Source organism: Micromys minutus, assembly GCF_963924665.1.
Source record: "Micromys minutus genome assembly, chromosome: 25".
Classification (NCBI taxonomy): Eukaryota; Metazoa; Chordata; class Mammalia; order Rodentia; family Muridae; genus Micromys; species Micromys minutus.
This window is the reverse complement of record NC_137960.1, coordinates 22,244,642-22,265,307: the sequence shown is the minus strand read 5'-3', so window position 1 is coordinate 22,265,307 and position 20,666 is coordinate 22,244,642. Positions and strand designations below refer to the sequence as shown.

At 48.6% G+C, this 20,666-nt stretch overlaps 1 protein-coding gene across 1 annotated transcript in view; it reads right to left on the bottom strand.

The window, feature by feature from the left end:
- Nucleotides 1-16,215, bottom strand: part of HKDC1 (hexokinase domain containing 1) — a gene marked incomplete at its 5' end in the record, with an annotated part of 37,028 nt that extends 20,813 nt beyond the window's left edge. The window contains 7 exons of the mRNA XM_080938196.1: nucleotides 1,184-1,367; nucleotides 2,492-2,591; nucleotides 3,626-3,721; nucleotides 5,345-5,464; nucleotides 5,542-5,690; nucleotides 11,432-11,594; nucleotides 16,153-16,215. Of these exons, the coding sequence (XP_080794322.1) occupies nucleotides 1,184-1,367; nucleotides 2,492-2,591; nucleotides 3,626-3,721; nucleotides 5,345-5,464; nucleotides 5,542-5,690; nucleotides 11,432-11,594; nucleotides 16,153-16,215 (875 nt within the window). The remainder of the gene's footprint in view (nucleotides 1-1,183; nucleotides 1,368-2,491; nucleotides 2,592-3,625; nucleotides 3,722-5,344; nucleotides 5,465-5,541; nucleotides 5,691-11,431; nucleotides 11,595-16,152) is intronic.
- Between the last annotated feature and the right edge of the window lie 4,451 nt (nucleotides 16,216-20,666).

The following is a 20,666-nucleotide window of genomic DNA, read 5'->3' as shown; positions in this document are numbered from 1 at the left end:
ATAACATGTTGCCTGGCCACAGGCCCCAAAACAGTGAAGCCAGCTGGTCATAAGGCTGTGACCCTTCTGCCTTTGAAGTATGTAGGGGAAGAACTTCCCAAACTGTGAGCCAGGTGAACCTTCACAAGCTGACTAGCTTAGGCATTTGTTACAGGAAGGCTGATATGACACTTAGAGAACCCAGAGAAGGCCCACCATGACATGGATAGAAGACCTCAGGAGGAGGCCAGACTAATTGTTTCCTAGGCTGAACAATAATATAATTTTTAGTCTTCAAATAAAGGAAGATACAATGTCCAGAACTATTTGTTATAACCAGACTTACACATTGCAATATAAAACCTCTTCGACCACTGGGGATGGAGAGGTTGCTCTTTGTTGCTCTTCCAAAGGACCTGAACTTGGTGCCCAGCCCCCACATCACATAGCTCACAACAACCTGTAACTCCAGCTCTGGGGAAAGGGAGAATCCAATGCCATCTTCTGTCCTCTGTGGGCAACTGCATTTATACCTGCACATGTGCATGTGTATATATTTGTGTGTACATATATACACACAAATAAAAACTAAGTTTTTCAAAAACAATCATCTTAAACACAGAAGGCAAACAAATGAAATTCAGGTTCAACTTAAGTGAAAACCATAGTCCAACGAGTATCACTGCTTTGGCTTGTAACAGCTCTTAGTTACAGGAAGTATGGGCAGGGATCAGGCCCAGTCAGGGCAACCATGAGATGCAAAGGGTACGATGTACGGAGCATAACAAAGTCAGCTGTGTCGTGAGCCTGTTGGCACCACAGCAGCTGCTCTGAGGCCAAGGCTGAAGCTCTAAAGAGGCATGGCCGAACAGCAGACACAGTGGCTGTTGTGAGATGCAGCCCCTGAGGATGTCGGGTGGCTGGGGTGCCCCAAGGAAGCACACACAGAAAGGCCTGGGCAGAGTCCTGTGCTTTCTGTGCCTGGCTCTCCTCTGTGCCCACTCACCCACCTACTCCAAGACAGCAGAAGCATTTGGTTCACAGCCTTATGGGCAGAGCTTTGGATGTGCACGTATACCCCAGAACTTAGGACTGCATGAGAAATGTGGCTAGGATCTAGGGGGACAGACTCCCTGCGGGGACTGACCTTCCAGGGTACAGAGAGAGCCTGAGTGAGCAGGGACTGCCAGGTGCTGGTACTCACAGCTGCTTCCCGGGATTGAGTGAGCCCAGGTCCAGCTCTCTGTCAAACTCAGTGCGGATGTCCTCCAAAGCCCCATCGTCCCCGAAGGCTCCCCACTCCGTGTTGATACACATCCTTCCCTCGTCCCCTTCCACAAGGTCGATGTTACTCATGTCCTCCATGTAACATGCGTTGGTGCCTGTTCCTGGAGAGCGGACCAGAGACAGGTGGGACAGCCGCAGGTGATACCATGATTGGCACGTGCCTGTCCCGGTAGGAAGTGGGGGTGCTGGAAACGTTAGGTACTTAAAGCTGCTCAAGTAGTCAGACCCCTTAGGAAAGCCAGGCCAAGGAACCTTCTAGAAAATCAGAAACTGTCCCCCAGCCCTGGCAGAGGAATAGGAGGCAGAGAAGTGGCTGAGAGCAGCCTAGGAGCCAGGAATGGTGGTACACACTGGCATGAACCTCCACTCTGCCAACACACACACACACACACACACACACACACACACACACACACACACACCTGTAATCCAGACAGGAGGATAATGAGTTCAAGGCCAGTCTGGTCTACAGATAAAACCCTGTCTCAAAATATTACTTGAGTGTATTATGCTACCAGCTGCCTTCTCACAGGCTCCCCCAACTGTTAGACACCTTCGGCATCTAGCTTTCATGTCTCAGGCCCCTTTGAACCTCTGCGGACAGTTCAGTGGCCTCTGGACAAGTTGTCTACTTCTTCCCTTGTCCTGGGAATCAGTCTCACAGTCACAGCCCAACTGAGACAGGAGCTCAGTCTTAAACCCAGGCTAGCCTGAAACTCACTAAATAGAGCAGACTGGAGCAATTTTCCTGCCTCAGTCCATGAGGGCTGAGATTACAGACGGGAGCTACTCTGTCCAGCTTCTGTGGCACTTCTCAACATACACAGGAGGGTCCAGGGAGGTTCACTGTGAGTTAGCACTGAGCACAGAGTCAGCACACCACAGCATGAAAGACAAGAGAGGGATGGAGGGGCCAGGGGGAGAGAGAGAGAGAGAGAGAGAGAGAGAGAGAGAGAGAGAGAGAGGGGGGGGGGGGGGGAGAGGGAGGGAGGGAGAGAGGGAGAGAGAAGAGAGGAAAGAGAAAAGAAGATGAATGAGGATAAAGGGAGAGGAGAATGGATGGATGAAGGGAGGGAGGGGAGGATGGGAGGAAGATGTAGATTCAGATTTCTCATCTCCCTGTGTTGCTCTTTAGAAAAGTGGCAGCACCCTTCATATTTATTTAAATTTTACTCAGACTCAGCCTCAACCTCGCCCCCTCCCGCCTCCAAGTCCACTGAGTTACCAATGATAACACCGACTTCGCAGTTGGGATCATCATAAGCACAAGTCATCATGGTCCCCACAGTGTCATTAACCAAGGCCAGGATGTCCACGTCCAGGTCCTGGTGAACAGAAGACCTCAGGGGTATCAGTGATGGGATCTCCCACCACCCCCAAATAGTGAATAGCACTAGACACTGCCTGCAAGACACAGATTTTTGTTAAGGTTCAGAGTCTAGGGGAGGAGGGGGCTGTTTGTGCTTCTCCATTGAGGGAATGACTGCTGTGAAAGGAGCTATATGGGCAGCCCCTGGATCTACCTCTGAGGGAGATAATAGAAAACATGTCTGTCCTGGGAATAATGGTTATTTATAAGAGAAAATATGTCAGTCCTGGTCCATGGGGCCCTGCCAAGCAGCAAGCATGGCTTCCACCAAAACCCATCTCTCTGACATAGGTTTCCTATTCTGTCTAGTCATTATATTAAGGTTTCCTCAGTCCTGGAGGACTGTTTTAAGTGAGAAGAAAGGATTGGAAGGTGACACAGCAAAGTCTTCCTTTGGGGTTAGGGGATCAGAGCTCCAATTGGTAGCCCAGCCCCCATTCTAGAGGTGCATTCACCAGCTCAGCCAAGAATGGAAGGAACAGCTCCTGTTCCCTTCAGGTAATACACAGTGTAGCTTTTCAGTGTTTGGGATTTTCTCTCTTTTACTTTTGTTGCTATAGAAATGATTGTAAAGTATTGTTCAAAAAAGCAATCATAGAAAGCTAGAGAGCTATGAACAGTGTTCTTCAGGTTCTTTGGTATCTGTGTGTTGGTTGGTTGGTTGGTTGGTTGGTTGGTTGGTTGGTTGGTTGGTTGGTTGGTTAAGGATGAGTTGCCCCCAAAGCACATGCATCTGATTTCCACCACTAAACCCCAGTCTAAAGAGGAGGCAAGGTGGGGCTTAAACACAGCCATAGCTCAAGTCAACCTTCCAACCAAGGCAGGTTATAATGTCTGGGGACCCAGGCACAAAGGGTTGTGGATCACCTTTTGTGGATCTCCAGAAGGCCTGTGCTCATCTTCACTACAAAGGGGACCCCCTCCAGGTTCTGTACCTCCAAGCCCAAGGGTCAAGGACTGAGAGGCTTCACACCAAGGTAAACCTCTTACCTTGTGCTTTTTCATGGCGGTGGCCAAGCGGCTTACCACATCTGTGTCCTGAACTCCCCGGGCCTTGAACTTCTTGGTCCACGAAAGCAAGAAGCCCTGTGAGGATGCTTCTGGTCAGCATACAGACAGAGGTTCAGGCTATGCCACAACAGGCAGACAGCCCTGGCTCTGAGCCCCATGGGGGTGGGGGTAGGGATGGGGTGGGGATAAGCTCTCCTCTCTCTGTTCAATCTCTCTGATTCTTCAGGGTTTAATTTTGTTTCTAATTGATACATGACGATTGCACAGATTTAAGGGACATGGAAGGCGAGTTCAGTGCATGATCCAATCGGGGCAACCTTCACAAACAGCTATGGGCTTTTTTTGTAATGATACTCATCTAGATTTCAAAAAGATGTAAGACTCGGGAGGCAGAGGCAGGTAGATGTCTGTAAGCTAGCCTGGTCTACAGAGTGAGTTTCAGGACAGCCGGGGCTACAACACAGAGAAACCCTGTCTCAAGAAAATAAAACAAAAACAACAAGAACAAAGTGAGATGTGTGTAATTTGTCCTCTGTGCCTGACTTATTTCACTGGATTTAGTAATCCTGAACAGTCCCACACATGACAGAATGTCTTCCTTTTGATGGCTGAATAGTATTCCACTGGACAGAGGTGCCCTTTCTTAATCTTCTCATCAGCTAAGAGACATTTGGGTTGATTCCATCTTTTACAAGGTTTTGTTTTTTAAATGTTGTCTTGGGGGAACATTTTAGTAACAGAAGCACCTTTCTTTACACTGTATTTCAGTCACCAAAAGCACAAATGCTAAAGAGCTGGAATTCTGACTCACAACACACAGGAGCAGAGAGTTTTTTATTCATATAATAGAACCCACACAAACACACTTGCACACCTCCCCTCCCCACCTCCAGCTGCACAGAGAGCTGATAAGAGAATAACCCCTCCTCTCCTACCCTGTGTGTATACTACTGTGTGCATAGAATGCACAAGTTGTGGGTCTCCCAGAACTAGCGTGGTGCTACCTTATAGGGACTTCCTGAAGAACTTAATTTCAACTTGGAAAAATAACTCTCAAGTTGAATGAGCATTTGTCGCTTACAAATGGCATTTCTCATGTGAATTCACAAGGAATTACAAGCTTTTATTTTATTTTTATTTTTTCCAGATGAGAAGTTGGAGATTAACAGAATTGCCCAGGTCCATCCACCCAGTGGGAGCAGCTAAGCCCAAGCCCACAAACTCCTCAGATACCCCTCTTCTAGCCCTCTAAGTTATGAATGAAGAAATAGATAGGAAAATACTCCAGGAGCTCCAATCAGACCCACCACTGAACCCATGGTCAGACCCACAGTTGGTTTTTTTGTGCCACACTGCCACCGTGAGGCCACCACAGGCCACTTCTGCCTTCATAGGCTTCAGCAGACAGGAAACCCAAAATGTCTTCCCCCTTTAGGTACCAGGAGGCAGAGGCAGGGAGATATGTGTGACTCTGAGGCCAGCACTGCATCTCCTGCAGCCTTGAGATGTTCACTTAGGGCCCAGAAAGCCTCCTGAAAACAACCTAAAGCATCCCACCCCTTCGGGCTGTGTATGTTAGGCACAGAAATCATGGGCCTGCGTCACCCCGTTCTGTCTCACATTAGCAGAACGACCAACAGACTGGAATTTCGTGCTGCTTTCAGCAAGCGTTCCCCATGTTCTCCCCTCCCATCTTACCTCCTCCAGCTTATTCTGTCTGCAGGGAAATGAAAAGGTGAAACCTAGAGGCAGCTTCTTATGCGTCAGATCTTTGGTCTTCATGAAATCTGCCAGACAGTCAGCGACGTAGTCAAAGAGCTGCCAGAGAGAACACGGGCACAGTTTAGGTGCCGCCTCTCCTGGCTAGTACCCAGGCCTATCCCTCCTGCCAGTACCTCCGTGCCATTCCCACGGGTGATTTCATTGGGCATCGGGTAGAACTGGCTGTCCATCTGAACATTTTGCTTGCCCTCTTCTGAGACTTGCACCTTCAAGACCCGAAACTTGGATCCTCCGAGATCTAGGGAAAGGAATTCCCCTTTTTCTACAAGAAAGGAAAACAGTCATCCTGTGAAGATTCTCCTGTGGTAAAAAGCCAGATATACAGCAAGCGCTGTCCAACACCACAGCTCCCTATGGACTCGTGTCTTCATCCCACTAGCCTGAGGGTTGGGGGGTACAGTCTTCAGGCAGCTTCATACAATAGTGGGCGGAATTGGAATGTGAGCCTGAGTCTGCCTGATTCTGCTCTACTTGGTCATGCTGGAGAGAATGAGCAAGCTCACTGGAACAAGGCACATGTGATCCTTCTTTGTGAGCAGGAGGTGGGGTCTGAGAATGAGCCTCAAGATGGATGCTGTATCTAAGAAGAAAGCTGTTATACCAACCACTAGAAAAACTCAGATAAAGGCATGAGCCAGAGAGGGGTGCAGCAAAGAGAACCCAACCTCCCACAAGCCCCAGTCCTCGAAGGGAACGGAGGGAAACAGTCCCAGAGGGGAGGGCAGCAGGGACCACATGGTTGATGTTAGGATGCCAAGGACACAGGATGCTTAATTTAGGGGTAGGGGTACACAGTCTCTCTAACAGGAGCAGATGGTCCTGCTCAGTAGCCCAAGAAGGATGCTACAAAAGGAGACACAGAATGGTGCATATAACGGAGGAGGTACCACATGCCAATGACACCTATACAGGACCCTCGCCAGTGCCTGTGATGTCAGTCACATGTATGAGTTCACCTCCTAACACTAGGCCTGTTTATAAAGAACTGTCTGTGCCTGTAGGGTTGTTTCATCAGCCTGGTGTGCACACAGAAAAGAAATCCCATGCCTTCCAACTCAGATAGCAGGGACTGATGTCACAGCATGGCAACCTCAGCCTGCAGTATACGGGGGTCAGCTGGACAGTCTATTGCTGCTAGTGAACCATGCAAGATGCCCGAGGACATCTCCAGCAGACAGCAAAAGCAAAAGACACGGGGAGGAGTCCCAGGGCCCGGCTCTCCCAAAGCTGAGTGCACAGAGGTCCCCTTCTTTAGGATTTCCATGAGATCTGGTGTGCCTCCATTCCCACACAACAAACATGCCGGGACAATGCTCCAGAGGCTTCTCTAGACTGGCAATTCGAGAGTTAGAAGCTGATGCGTGCTGTGCAAACTAGCAAACTGAGTCGGTGGAAGGGCCTGGAACTCTGCATTCCTGAACATGCCCTGGGCTAGCTGAGATGTCAATCATTTATAGACCCAGCTAGCAGGAGTTTTACTTCAGCGGAAGCAAGCAAAGATTATCTCCCTAGATTCCGAGGGAGTGGCTTAAGGTTTGTTCCTGGGCCAAGGAATCCAGGCACAAAATCCTATACACTTATCACCCTCAGCAATGGGTGTTCACTCTGGTTATTCTGGAGAGGAAGTCATGCAAACAATCACGAAGCACCTACTCCATAATCACTGCCAGGTGCTGGGGAGGCCAGGGTGACAGGGTGTGAGCCCCCTGAGGAGGTGTGAGCCCCCTGAGGAGGTGTGAGCCCCCTGAGGAGGTGTGAGCACCCTGAGGAGGTGTGAGCCCCCCTGAGGAGGTATGAGCCCCCTGAGGAGATGTGAGCCCCCTGAGGAGGTGTGAGCCCCCTGAGGAGGTGTGAGCCCCCAGGAGGTGTGAGCACCCTGAGGAGGTGTGAGCCCCTGAGGAGATGTGAGCCCCTGAGGAGATGTGAGCCCCCTGAGGAGGTGTGAGCCCCTGAGGAGGTATGAGCCCCCTGAGGAGGTGTGAGCCCCCAGGAGGTGTGAGCACCCTGAGGAGGTGTGAGCCCCCTGAGGAGGTGTGAGCCCCTGAGGAGATGTGAGCCCCTGAGGAGATGTGAGCCCCCTGAGGAAGTGTGAGCACCCTGAGGAGGTGTGAGCACCCTGAGGAGGTGTAAGCCCCCTGAGGAGGTGTGAGCACCCTGAGGAGTTTATCAGAAGTACAATGCAAAAATCAGACAAACGCTCCACTTGGGAAGCTTAGGAGGTAGGGGTGGGGAATGAGAGTCGGGTTCCACATGAAAGGTGAGAGAGCCCTCCAGTTTCCCACAGAGGGAGTAGGCAGCCAGGCAGAGAGAGGAGAGAGTGCCTGAGTGTGTGTGTGTGTGTGTGTGTGTGTGTGTAGGATTGAGTCACAGAAGGTGAGCAGAAGCCTCAGAGAGTTGAAGGAAGAAAGGCAAGGGCAAATCTGATTGAGAGTTTTGAAGAAGGCCTCCCATCAGCGGGATGCAAGGTAGCAAGCTGAAAAGCTGAAAACTGGTTAGTGTTAGTTCCTCCCTCTATCCCTCAGCACATCCTTATCACTGTGCAAACATAACACTTTGCTCAGCTCACTGGTGTGACTGACTCAAGATGTCATTTCACGGAAACCATGTGGTATGATCCCTTCCACCTTCCACGTGCTGAGACTCTAACAAATGACTTCCTGGACCCTGGGGGAGGGAGGCCCTGCCTAGGCAGGACAAGAGAACATGGTAAGGAGAGCTTTTCACAGCAATTATTAAGACAATAGCCTTCCTCTGTGAGGCTACTGGGAGGGCTATAGGTAAAGTGAGGGATTGCCCCACAATCCTAGGGACCTGAGTTTGATCCCCAGCACCTACATAAAAAGCCAGTCATGGTGGTGCATGTCCCATCACTGGGGAGGCAGAGAGGAAACCCTGAGGTTTGGCAGCCAATCAGTGAACACTAGGCTCCGTAAGAAGAAGCTAATGAGGAAATCCCTGATAGTGACCTCTGACCTCCACATTCATGTACGAATACACCTACACTCATGTACTTGTGCAGTGACATGCATACAAACATGTACAAAAGAAAACAACCTTCCAAGTGGGGGAGCAAGGGTTCCCTTCCCTAAATGAAAAAAGAAAAGGAAAGGCTATGGCTGCTCTTACAGATGGAGGAAGAGAAGGTTTATTGTAGATAATGGGAAAGTCCAGCGTGAACCTGACTCTGAGCTGGGCAGTGTGGGAGAGGGACAGGGGAGGGGGAGGGGAAGAGAGGAGAACCAGGTTCAGCAGCCTGGAGGCCCAAAGGCACAAAGAAAGCAGATAACCGAAATGGTTGGATTATATAGGAAAGAGTACCCCAGCCCCTTGGGATGGAGAATTCAGGGTAGGGGGCTGGATATGTCAGCCAGGAGGGCCCTGAAACAGGTAGAGACCAAGGGATATCTGGAAAACTTGGTGGCTAGCCCATTTAATATGGCACCTCAGCCATTTGTCCCAGATTTGAAACCTAACATTCCCTAAGACAGTGCTGGGTCCTGGGCCTCAGCTTCTTTCCTATTTCCTAGTACAGTGTCTCCTGCAGGCACCTGAAGGCCAAATACATAAATTTCTGGAGATCCATGGGAACCATGTCTAGGAATTGCCCTGGTGCATTTGAATCTTCTATCATGGCAAGTATGAAACCCAGGTCCTGTAGCCCTGGGGTCTGTCAACCCTGACCCCCACCAAAGGGTAGAGACAGAGGTCAAGGAGATAGCCCGCTTTGTAGGAACAAAGAATCAAACCATTACAATCTGAGATGGGTGTCACCCTTGCACTGCTTGGTGGCCGGAAAGGAGGCAGATGCTACAAAGCCCTCACTCTTAGGCCTTGAAGACCCCGTCTTCATGGGGAAGCATGAACGGTGGTCCTAGAGGTTGCCAAGGGCACCTGACTATTAGAGACCCTGGGCCCCAGAACCTAGGTGCCACAGAATAACAAGGCATTGTATCATAGAATGAGAGGTTATCAGAGGACAGTGGTGTGAGGGGTGTGTCCTGGGTCGAAGAGAATGAAGCTGTAGAATTTGGGAAGGAGTCTCATCTCTAACTCACTGTAGCAGCCCCACAGCCACCAGGCTACCCAAGGTTACTTTCCCTTGCTTTGGAGCCACACCCAACATGGGTTAGAGGACTTAGACCTGGTACTCCTCACCACCCCACACACACCCCATGACTCAGGTGTCAGATGGCCCTGGGCAACCTGTCAAGGATCATAGTCGCAGAAGCACTTTCTTCTAGTGTCAGAGGCAGCGCCCAGATTTTAGGGTAGGGTTACACCTCTTTGAATCACATGTTCCTCTAGATAGTACATTACCCACAAGCACCCACCTGCGAAGAGGGATGCAATGCCTCCCCCAGCTACTTTGACCCAAGCACTAGTCCCCAGATTCCTGTTAATCCAATTGGAGGTCCCAAAAGTACACCCCAAACTTCAGTCTTTGTTCCTTCAATAGCTCTAAGGCTTTGAGCACTGACACCCAGAAACTGGGGAAGCCTCTTGCTTCCAGTCAGACCCAGCAACAGCCATCACCCCATAATATTCTGGGAGGACCACATGCCAGAGAGACCTTAGCATTCCACCGTGGCCCTGTGTGCTCAAGAAAAAACAGCACTTCCTTTTTATCTTATGGCTTTGCCAGAACTGAAGTTGGCATGCAGGGTGGGAACTCATGGATCCTCCAAGAGAGCTACTGTGGTAGGCCAAATAATGCCCCTCCCCTTCCCCAGAGGCTCACAGCCTGATCTCTGGGTCATATGTCTCTATTAGGGTACATGGCAAAGGTGAATCAAGGTTGTAGGTTGCAGGCAGAATCAGAATCAGTTGACCTTTATGTTGGGAGATTAGCCTAGATTATCTCAGTGGGCCTGATATAATCACGGGGCCTTCAGATTTGGAAGAGTGAGGGAAGGGGCCAGAGTTGGAGAAAGATCTGAAGACTCACTGTTGGCTTGAGGATGAAAAGGGAACAGGGCAAGTCTTCCCTTAATTGCCTCCAAAGTCTCCAGAAGGAATGCATCTCTGCTGACAACTTAAGTTTAGCCAAGTGAGAACCATTTCAAACTTATGACTTTGTGAACCACGGCAGAATGTGCACTGTGTCAACCCATGATATCTATGAAAATGTTACCAGAGTCTCTAGGGGCCATGTTTAGGAGCTACCACAGATGGGCAGATCCTATGCTCAGGCAAACACAGAACCCAGGACCTAGTGGAGACTTGTTGGGGCCATCATCTGGGCCTGGGTGGACTACTTCAGAGTTCCTGGGCTCACCCCCAGAGCAGGACAATAACAATAACCCAATACATAGTTGAGAATGGGGTTTAGCGACAGGGACTCGTCCAACATCGCCAAGGCCCTGGGTTAGATACCCAGCACATGGATGGGCTACCTTCTCCCATTTGACAGATGAAGGAGCAAGTCTAATGGCTGCCTGGAGTCTCTAAGGTGTGCTGGAGCTGGGCCTGGAGCCCAGATTCCGTGGATGGCTACTCAGGCCCTTACTCAGGTCCTTTCTGTTCTCACTGTTTCTAGCCTGGGGTCCAAAGGCCCAGCAAAAAAGGCCACATACCAATTCATTCAACACTGGTGTCAGGGGCTAATATTTGGTAAGTGCTCAGAACAGTGTGCTAACTAATCCCTGTCTTCTGGAGACTGTCACCCACAACTGTGATGAGGGTTCTAACAAGTCCCTACCCTAGAATGGGGACACTCTGGGCTGCGCCTGGAAAAGCAAAGTGGTGCTCACAGAAGCAAGAACGGGGGAAGGGGCACTCACAGCAGGGGAGGAAACAGAATGAGTGAGGATGCTGTGGCAGAAGGAAATCCGAGGGCCGCTGATATGGACCCCAAAAGTGGTCAGTTAGTGGGACTCAGGCAGAGGGAGGTGAGAGGTTGAAAAGGGACAGAAGCAAGCAATGGGGACTCATTAGCTAAGGAGCTGATATGGGAAGGGAGGGGAGGGAGGGGAGGGGGTCTTAGTCAGCCTAAGCCCTGCTTACCTGAGCCATCTGGAATGGCCCTGACGAACGTGGGCAGCATCTTCACTGAGGCAGTGGGGTTGGTGTCCTTCCCCAGCCCTTTCTCCATCTCGGCCTGGAACCGGTCCATGATGTCCACAAGGGTCTCATCTGAGAGCCGCATATGATACAGGAACCTGTCCACCTGGAACAGATGTAGGCTTGGCTAGGCTTGGCTAGGCTTGGCTAGGCTTGGCTAGGCTTGGCTAGGCTTGGCTAGGCTTGGCTGCCTCGGGTGCTTCCTCTCCCAGCTGAGGCTGTGAATTCCCAGTTCTACCGAGAAGTTGCACACCTGACTCTGGGGACAGCTTTGTTCTATGTGCTCCTGAAGTTCCTGCACATCACCAGCAGGGAGGCAGGAGAACAGAATGACAGACGGAGATGGGGCAGGTCGATTTCTCTGTAGGGCAAACTTTCTCTGTTTCAGTTGGGGAGCAGGTAGGGGGAAGGGAGGGTACTTGAGTGTCTCATCTCCAATTCCTAGCCCTCACCATGTACCACGCTCCCTCTTCACCGTGAAGATTAGCCATACCTCAAATGTCAGGTGCTTACCCTTCTCCCTTTGTCTGGTTTTGTTTTGTGTTATTTATGTTGTTTGAGACAGAGTCAAACGACAGAACTATGTAAACCACGGTAGCCTACGACTTGCTAAGTTGTCCAGGTGGATCTTAAACTAGTGATACCCCTGCTTCTGTCTCCTGAGTGGGATTGCAGATATGTGTTGCCATGCCTGGGTTACCACGGAGGCCTTTTCCCATCCAACCAATGTATCCAAACACATTGCTTTTTGGCTGCTAGGAAGCTTAGAAGAAAATTTGATTTCCAACTGCTATATTTTTCTAAATCTCTATAACAGTCTGAGTGAGGTAGTGCTGTTATCCTAATTCGGTTGTTTTGTTTGGTTTTGAAGACAGAGGTTCACTAAGTCTACTTTTTAAAGCCACATCAAAGCCTAGTGTGGTGGGTGACCCATGTCTGTGATTCTAGCACATAGGTGGTAGGGGTTGGAAGATCAGGAGGCTCATCCTTGACTCTACAGGGAGGTCAAGGTCAGCCTGGGCTATGGAGTCCTCAAAACAGAAAAACCAATCATGTCAAATTGTCAATGGACATGAGATGTCATTTAAATAACCAGGAATGAGGCAGAGGACCACTCCTCCAAAATATGGGAAGTTATAAAAATCATCACTGTGAAGAATGTCACCCCCTTGATGGTAACATTATACATTAGGAATGGCAGTAAAGTGTCTCAGTCAGTCACTAATGGCAGTATGGATTCTCAAGCTCATGAGAATGGATTATAGATAGGCAGGAGGAAATAGCCTACTACATTTACTTGAGACCATCTTGTCCTATTGGGGTCCCACAGGCACATTCCTGGAGAACATATGTTGCATTCCTCAAAGTCTTTTGTGGACATCACCCCATCAACCTCCATGACCCTTTAAGGTGGCCAGATAATGCCAAATCTGTGGCTGAAGATGAGGCAGGTAAGGATCAATGCCTTGATAGCCTAACAGGATAAAACTACTACACTCACTCCATAGGCACAGCCACAAGCTCCTGTACCCAAAGCACAGACCTTACATCGCCTTTGCTCTGGGCACAAGCTTCAGCTGGACCTCAGAGGACAGAAAGACTCAGTAAAGAGGCCCAAGATGGCAAAATGGTCCCCTGACTCTGAGGCCTGTGGAGGGAGGCAGAGAGAGGCCAGAGAACTACCAGAGATCCACCATCAAAGAGGACAATTGAAAACAGTGGATGTAACAGGCCACGCTTCATTAGGCCTTCCTGCTTGGCAGCTGATGACTAATTGGTTGGCACAAACTTGCACATACAGGGAAAACTGGGTAGAAAGGACATGACCCAAGTAATTGGGGCAGAGAAAGAATGGAACATCCTATGTGGGAACTCTGCTTGATCCTTTACTGTCCTGCCAAAGACCCCAGACGGAGCCCTAACCCACTGCTCAGCCTGAGCACAAAGAACTTCTCAGGGGCTACAGGTAAGCTGTCAACTAACCATCAACTAACACCTTGTCTTTCAGTGAGCACTAGTCATGGAAGAATGTCAACTTGTGTGTGTGTGTGTGTGTGTGTGTGTGTGTGTGTGTGTGTGTGTTATTCTTTGTATCTTCCTAAAGATACAAAGTAGTTAGGAGGAACCTGAGACATATGCTGGGACAAAAGAAGAAAAAGCACCATTTTCAGTCCAGACAGGTTATTTGGGGCATGTAAACAGGACACATGTACCAGGCACAAGGATGTGAGTGGCCAGAGCCCAAACCCACTTCCTTAGAGTCTTTCAACCAAAAGGCAACAGAAGACCTGCCAAGCTTCAGAGAGACAGATGACAAGCATTGAAGCTCAAGGCTGCTCAGTTATAGAAGGAAGGAGCCTGAAGGGGCCCGAAGGACTTGGTCCAAAGGTCTCATACTACAAACTGAGTGATAAAACAGGTGCCACACTTTGACCTACTGATTTCACTTCTGAAAACTATCCCAAGAAGGGAGAATAATAAATACATGCCACTGTTTGTTGAAGCAATTTTTCCCCCATTGAGGGGATTTGGTTTGTATGCTAGGTTAAATCAGGAAACAATTTCAGGAGAGAATCTGACATCATGGTTTTAATATAGTAATATTTTAGTCATTGGAAAGAGTGTTCTAAACGTTTCCTAATAACCAACAAGAGGGAAAGTGACACACCGTAGGGCACATGTACTTGATGTGCCCTAAGGAAGACACTGGAAGTTGATCATGGAGACAACAGAGACAAACACACATAGGATATCAGAGCTGATGCAGAAGGTGTGCCAACCTAACCATAAAAGCACACCAGGAGCAGAGCTCAAGGCTGCCCACGGAGCACACAAGAGGGCTAGGGACTTAGGGGAAATTAAAGGTGAGTTCAAGTTAACATCTCCATATTTTTGCAATGTTGCTATACTAAACTGTGAACACACACACACACACACACACACACACACACACACACTGAAAGCCCCATCTACCCTGTTCTTTCTTATGAATGAACCATCTGTGAGTCAATGACCAGGTTCAACCCAATATTATCAACAGGTCAAATACATCAATATATTGAACTGGAAACGAATGTCCGACAGTGGCCTTCTTTTTTGTCTTCTTGTCATTCTGAGATTTCCAAACCCGGTGCAAGGGTCTAATGAGTGAATCTTTGAAGGCAAGCAAAGGTCCTTGACAACTTCAGCAGCAAGAAGTATGCAAACTGTTAGACAGGAACCACTGAATTACCACTCAGATAACACGCTTTGCCTTTTGACAAGCAGTTTTCAACCTTTGGAGGAATATCCTCCAAGATGTGACTCAGACTCACAAGCCCAAGGGACCTGCTGGGCCCTTGATTAGGGTGGCTTCTGGGAATATCTGACTTTTTTGCTTTTCACAGTGAGGGGAGGAACTCAACCCAGGACCAAGGCTGCTCTGGAATACATCATTTGAGCCTGTTTCTGGGCTGGTGGACAAACATGCTTCAGCTTTATCCCAGGCTGGAACAAAAGACCAGCCACTATATGGAGTCAGGGAAACAAAGTGACTGCAAATTAAAGGTGTCAGTCTCAAAGACTCCCTTTAGGGCTGGCCTCTCTGCCCAGCAGGTAGAAACAGCAATGAGTTCTGAAACAGAGGACTTTACTCCTCAAGCAGTCAGCAGAGGAGGTTCTGGGAATCTAGTTGAACAAATGACAGAATGAAACAGTTGCTAAAGCGGATGAGTTTCTACCCTCTCATGGAATGCAGTCGGGGGGGGGGGAGTTTACCCACTAGCACAGGAGGCTACAAGGGGGCCACACGTCCTCTTTCAAATTTTGAAAAGCATTTTGAAGGTCAGAGGAGGCATCTGCCAGTTTCAGTTTACTTTTAGTGCCCTGGTGACTTTGGCAGAATCTAGGTGCCCGGAGGACTCCTATTGTCAATAGATGCTACATGCCTTGTCCTTGCAGCTGTCAGCAGCCAGTGAGCGTGGCCAGGGACACAGGCTGGGCTCATCTTAGTTGCCAAGAGAGAATCCTGGTCTCATCAGCCAACAATGGCCCATCTAGATTTTTGTAGCTGGGGCAAAGTAGTCAAAAATCCTCACCATTAACAGGACAACAGGACATGCTAAAAATTACAACTGTGTTAAAATTTACATGCCAGCCATGCCTAATGGATTGTAACTCTAGGCACTTGGGAGACGGAGTTTCAGACCAGTGTGGTCCATATAATAAGACCCTGTCTCAAAATAATAAAATAAACCCATCTCTTGGTGCTTTTATGTGATTTCAAACACGTGAATAATCAGATGCACTTTTATAAGTTCTGATTCTTTATAAACAACTCACTTTCATTGTGGCCTCGCCCCTAGATGACCCTGAATTGGGCACAAAGTTCCTGGAACTTTCTGAAGACTTCCAATACCCCATATTTGTCAGGAGGCTCTGACTGAAAGCCAGGATGCGGAGCAGTAAGGAATGTGGGACACTCGCTACCTCTTCCTCACTGAGACTTTCATTGGTACAGGCTCCTGGTATCTTTTCCAATAAAGTCTCTTAAATACATTTTCCTTTCCATCCTGGGGCTTGAACCCAAGACTTCACAGAAGCTAGGCAAACATTCTAGAGCTACCCCACCCCCACCCCTCCAGTGCCTTAATCCCTTTTGCTGTTGAGAGGTTCAGAGTCCTTACCTTCTTGATCTGGTCCTCCTTCAGCTTGGTGAAGTAAAACGACACCAAGTGTACTGCAAACATGTTCCTGGAGTTTGGTTGTTCCCAAGAAAGGCTGAGCCTTCTGTATAGTCGCTGCTCTCCCTGAGCGGAGTGCCGCACGCCTCTAGTTTGGGCAGGGAGGTGGGTGCTTGGACTAAATACTTCCAGCTGCTCGGTTCAATGATTAAACTTCTCCTGTCTTTGGTCCCTCCCTCTGCCACACTCAATTGTCTAACAGGAGGCTCTGGTGGGAGCTGCAGGCAAGTGGAAGGGGAGGCTGGCGATTGAGGTTACCTGACTATTTTGTTGCTAAGTGACATGCTCAGGCCTGTGCTCCAAGACCACCCAGCCAAGGAAAATCTTGTGAGAAGTTGGGGGACAAAACAAAGCCAACTTAACTAAATCTCAGTTCCAGGATTCCTCTCTTCTCAGCAAAGCAACAGAACTCCTGGTCCCCCAGGCATCACCTTTTGTTTTGTTTGTTTCTAGGAATAGGGTTTCTCTGTGTAGCCCCAGCTGCCCTGGAACTGTTTTATATAGACCAGGCTGGCCTCAAACTCAGAGATCTGCCTGCCTCTGCCTCGTGACTGCTGGGATTTAAAGTGTGCTCCAGCGCTGCCAGGCTTCTGAGGCACCATCTTAACTAAGGTTGAGCAGTGTCTTGGTCTTGAAGAATCAAAAAAAAAAAAAAAAAAAAAGAGAGAGACAATTAATCCTCTACTGTGGCAGATAAACTAATGAAAAGCAATCAATACTCCACAGTGGTAAGCCAGGCAGCCTTTATTTCAGAGTAGCTTGGGGCTGGGGGGGAGGTGCTGGGCCAGAAGGGTGTGCTGCCATTGAGACACCTGGTTTTCTTGCCCGCTGCCCTCATCATGAGAGATACGAGAAGATTCTGACGTGGGAACAAAACCCTTTGCAGTCCTCCCAGCCACAGGCTGCTTAGTGAACTCAGTGAGCCGCTGCCATGGATGTGGACTTAGTTTGTCCCATCTTATAGATCAGAAAGCTGGCCCTGAAAGGCTTAGTGATTGCCTCAAAATCACAGTTGCGAATTCTTCAGCCAGGAAGCAACCCCAGAAATGTGACTGCAGAGCCCAGTTCATGACAGTACTCAACACCAACTCTCAAACGTGTTTTCTTCCACCCAGTGCTCATCTGCTGACTACCAAGACTCTTGTTAGGTTGAAGTTTCGGCTAGCTGGAAAGCTAAGCACAGGCAGCACTTCAATAGACCCTCCCCAAAAGGGAGAGGGGTTTCTTGAAAAACAAACTCCTGACATACTTTTCCAAACACTAAGAAAGCAATGACTGACCACTGCCTGGTCACAGCAGCCTCTTCAGAAAGCACCAGAAGTCCGCCTTAGGCCAGTCTTAATGAAACGATTACATACTTTGCACAGACTGACATAACAGCCTCCCGATGGAGAAACCTCGACCCTTTCCGTCTGTTTACCCCCACACTATGACTTTTATCTCCTTTGCTTATCGAACAAGCAAACAAAAGGTTAACCTTCAGTGTCAGCTCAGTTCCAAAAATGCAGATACTCAGAAATGGTCTCAGACAAGATCCTGAGCAGCCTGCCTGTCCAAGAGCCATACTGCTACCTTAATTCCCTCTCAAGTGCCTGTGTGCCACCTGAGGTCATCCACTCCAGGCTGGGATATGAGATTATGACAAGGAGTGGGCAGAGGAAAGCAACCATAATCAAAGTTCTCTACAGTCTCCAATAGCCTGGGAGTGAGTGAGTCAGGTAGGCGGCCTATGGGATTTCACTGAGGCAAAGGACAGCAAAGGTTGTTCACGTTATAGGGTATAGTGTGTAGTATCTAAGCACATGCGTGTTTACCCTCAGGTGTGAGTTAGCTAAATAACCCAAGGCTCAATGGCTATTAAAGGTCATGTGCATCCGGAGGCATCTGGACAGGCCATTTTATAGTAGCAAGACAAAACAACTGGCTTGCCATTTTCTCACGGACTATCCCTTGGTATGTTTCACCATTATTAAAGCTGTGTGGCTAGCCCAGAATGCCTGGGTGTGAAGTCATGGACTTTGCTTAAGGACACGTGAGTATTGTCACTGTTTTAATAGCTAATATGGATCGCCCACTTGACCTAGGACCTCAACCAACACAGGAAGAGAAGCTCTCTATACAAACACTCTCTCTCTCTCTCCCTCTCTCTCTCTTTCTCTCTCTCTCTCTCTCTCTCTCTCTCTCTCTCTCTCTCTCTCTCTCTCTCTCTCTCTCTCCTCTCCCTCTCCCTCCCATAGAGCTCTGCTTTAATCCATTATGGCCTCATCTAAGCCCAAAGCAACATGTGCTCACCTTTAGGTACTGAGCCTGGCAGGGAGCAAGGAGCCTGGCAGGAGGTCCAGACAACCCAATAAAACCTTCCTATTTATTCAGAAAGCATGTGAAGTTTACAAGATGCTTTGCAGGATTAATCCCCACAGCAACAACCACACTCTTCACTTTACAGATGGAGGGGCAGAGCCCCACTGGTATTTGGTGGAACAGAAATTCCAACACAGTTAGTCTGGTACCAGAGCACAGGGAGATATGGGATTTGTCTAGAAATGCAGTCCCATCCCCAGAGTGCAGTGGAAAGTGCACAGGCCCCAGGTTCTCCCTTTGGCTTTCCCTTCCCACAAGGTGAAAGGCCAAGATCACATATTCATGACCACCCTGCTTGGCACCCTGACAATAAAAATTAGAGCACATACAAACAGTGGACTTCACTGGGCACACTAAAATCATCACCTAGAGTTCTTCCTAAAGCTAGGGACACCTAAAATTCTTAATCTCCTCCCATTTGGTCCCCAAGGAAAAGAAAATGAGTCTTTTCTATCCATTCAGTAAAACATAACCACAAACCATGAGAAGGTACTGTAGTGGTTATTCCTGGATGTCAACTTGACTATATCCAGAATGAACTACAATCCAGAATTGGAAGGTTCACCTGTGATCCTGATCTTGAGGCTGGGAGATACAAGTTTCTGACCTGGATCTTGATATGGAGATCTTGAGGCATAGTGGCTATGAATTCCATGACACTAAGGCAAGGAGATCTCTGAGTTCAAGGTCAGCCTGGGACAAAACAAGTCCCAGATTCAGGCATGGTGGTGCACACCTTTAATCCGGGACAAATTTCTGTTGGATACCTACATAAGGACATTGGAAGAAGGGAAGTTCTCTCTTTTTGCCTGCTTGCCTTGTGGAACTGAGCAACTGCTACATCCTTGGACTTCCATTCACAGCTGCTGCTGACCATTGTTGGGGAGTTGGACTACAGACTGTGAGTCACCAACAAATACCTTACTTTATAGAGACTACCCATAAGTTCTGTGACTCTAGAGAGCCCTGACAAATAATACAGGTGCCTTGTTCCATTTACAGGATTATAGGCACAATTAGAAATGTTGTCAAAATGTTGCCACTGGCTGAGTAGGGTGGTACATGACTTTAGTTCCAGCACTCTAAAGGCAGAGGCAGGTGGGTATCTATGAGTTGAGGCCAGACAGGTCTACACAGCCAGTTCCAGCTAGCCAGGGTTATTACTATATTTGCACAAGAATGTGTGAGAGAATGTCCATACAAGGGAAGCCAATGAGAAACTTCCAAACTGCCACCAGGACAGTGACTCCTGTGTCCTCGGAGGGAGAGCACAAGTGTCCAATGTCCAGCAGCTTTCTAAGGAATGCAGCCTGCCATGGTCTACAGGTTTGTAGATCACCTAAAAGGCAAGGAATACTTAGAAGTTAACGCACAACTCTTTTCAAATCACAGCTGAACACCTGCAGAACAGATGACAAGCCACACGAGCAAATGCGATTCGTGGGGCAGAAGACAACTAATCATAAAAACAAACGAGACTTCTGCTTAGACATGGTAGAAACCCAATGGGCTGGAGAAGTGACTCGAGGTTGACGAGCACTGTGCTCTTCCACAGGACCTGGGTTCAATTCCCAGCATCCACATGGCAGCTTGCAATACCTCATGAGGATAGAAACCAATCACGATGGAAAAAAGACCTTAGCAAAAGTGTGGCGCATGGTGGTGCACACCTCTAATCCCAACACTCAGGAGGCCTCCATAAGAAGTTCCAGGACAGTCAGGGCTATATAGAGACAGGCAGACTGATAAGACAGACTGACAGATGGTGTAGGGTCACAGTTAGAAAGGGCCTCCATATACCACGTTCCTCAATGAAGTTGGCAAGAAAGCCTTGAAACAGCTCAGAAAGCAGGTGGAAGAAGAGAAGGCTTTCAAACAGGAAGAAAAAGAGGAGCAGAAGCCAAGGCTTTAATCCAAATACCCAGGACACAGAGGCAGGCAGGCAGAGTTAAGAGGCCAGCCTGATCTACAGTCAAAACTAAAACCAACCTCAAAACCAAACCAAACCAAACCAACCAACCAACTAAAACAAAAAAACCAAACAAAAAAAACAAACAGAACCCCCCAACCAACCAACCAAGAGGAGCAGAAGAAAC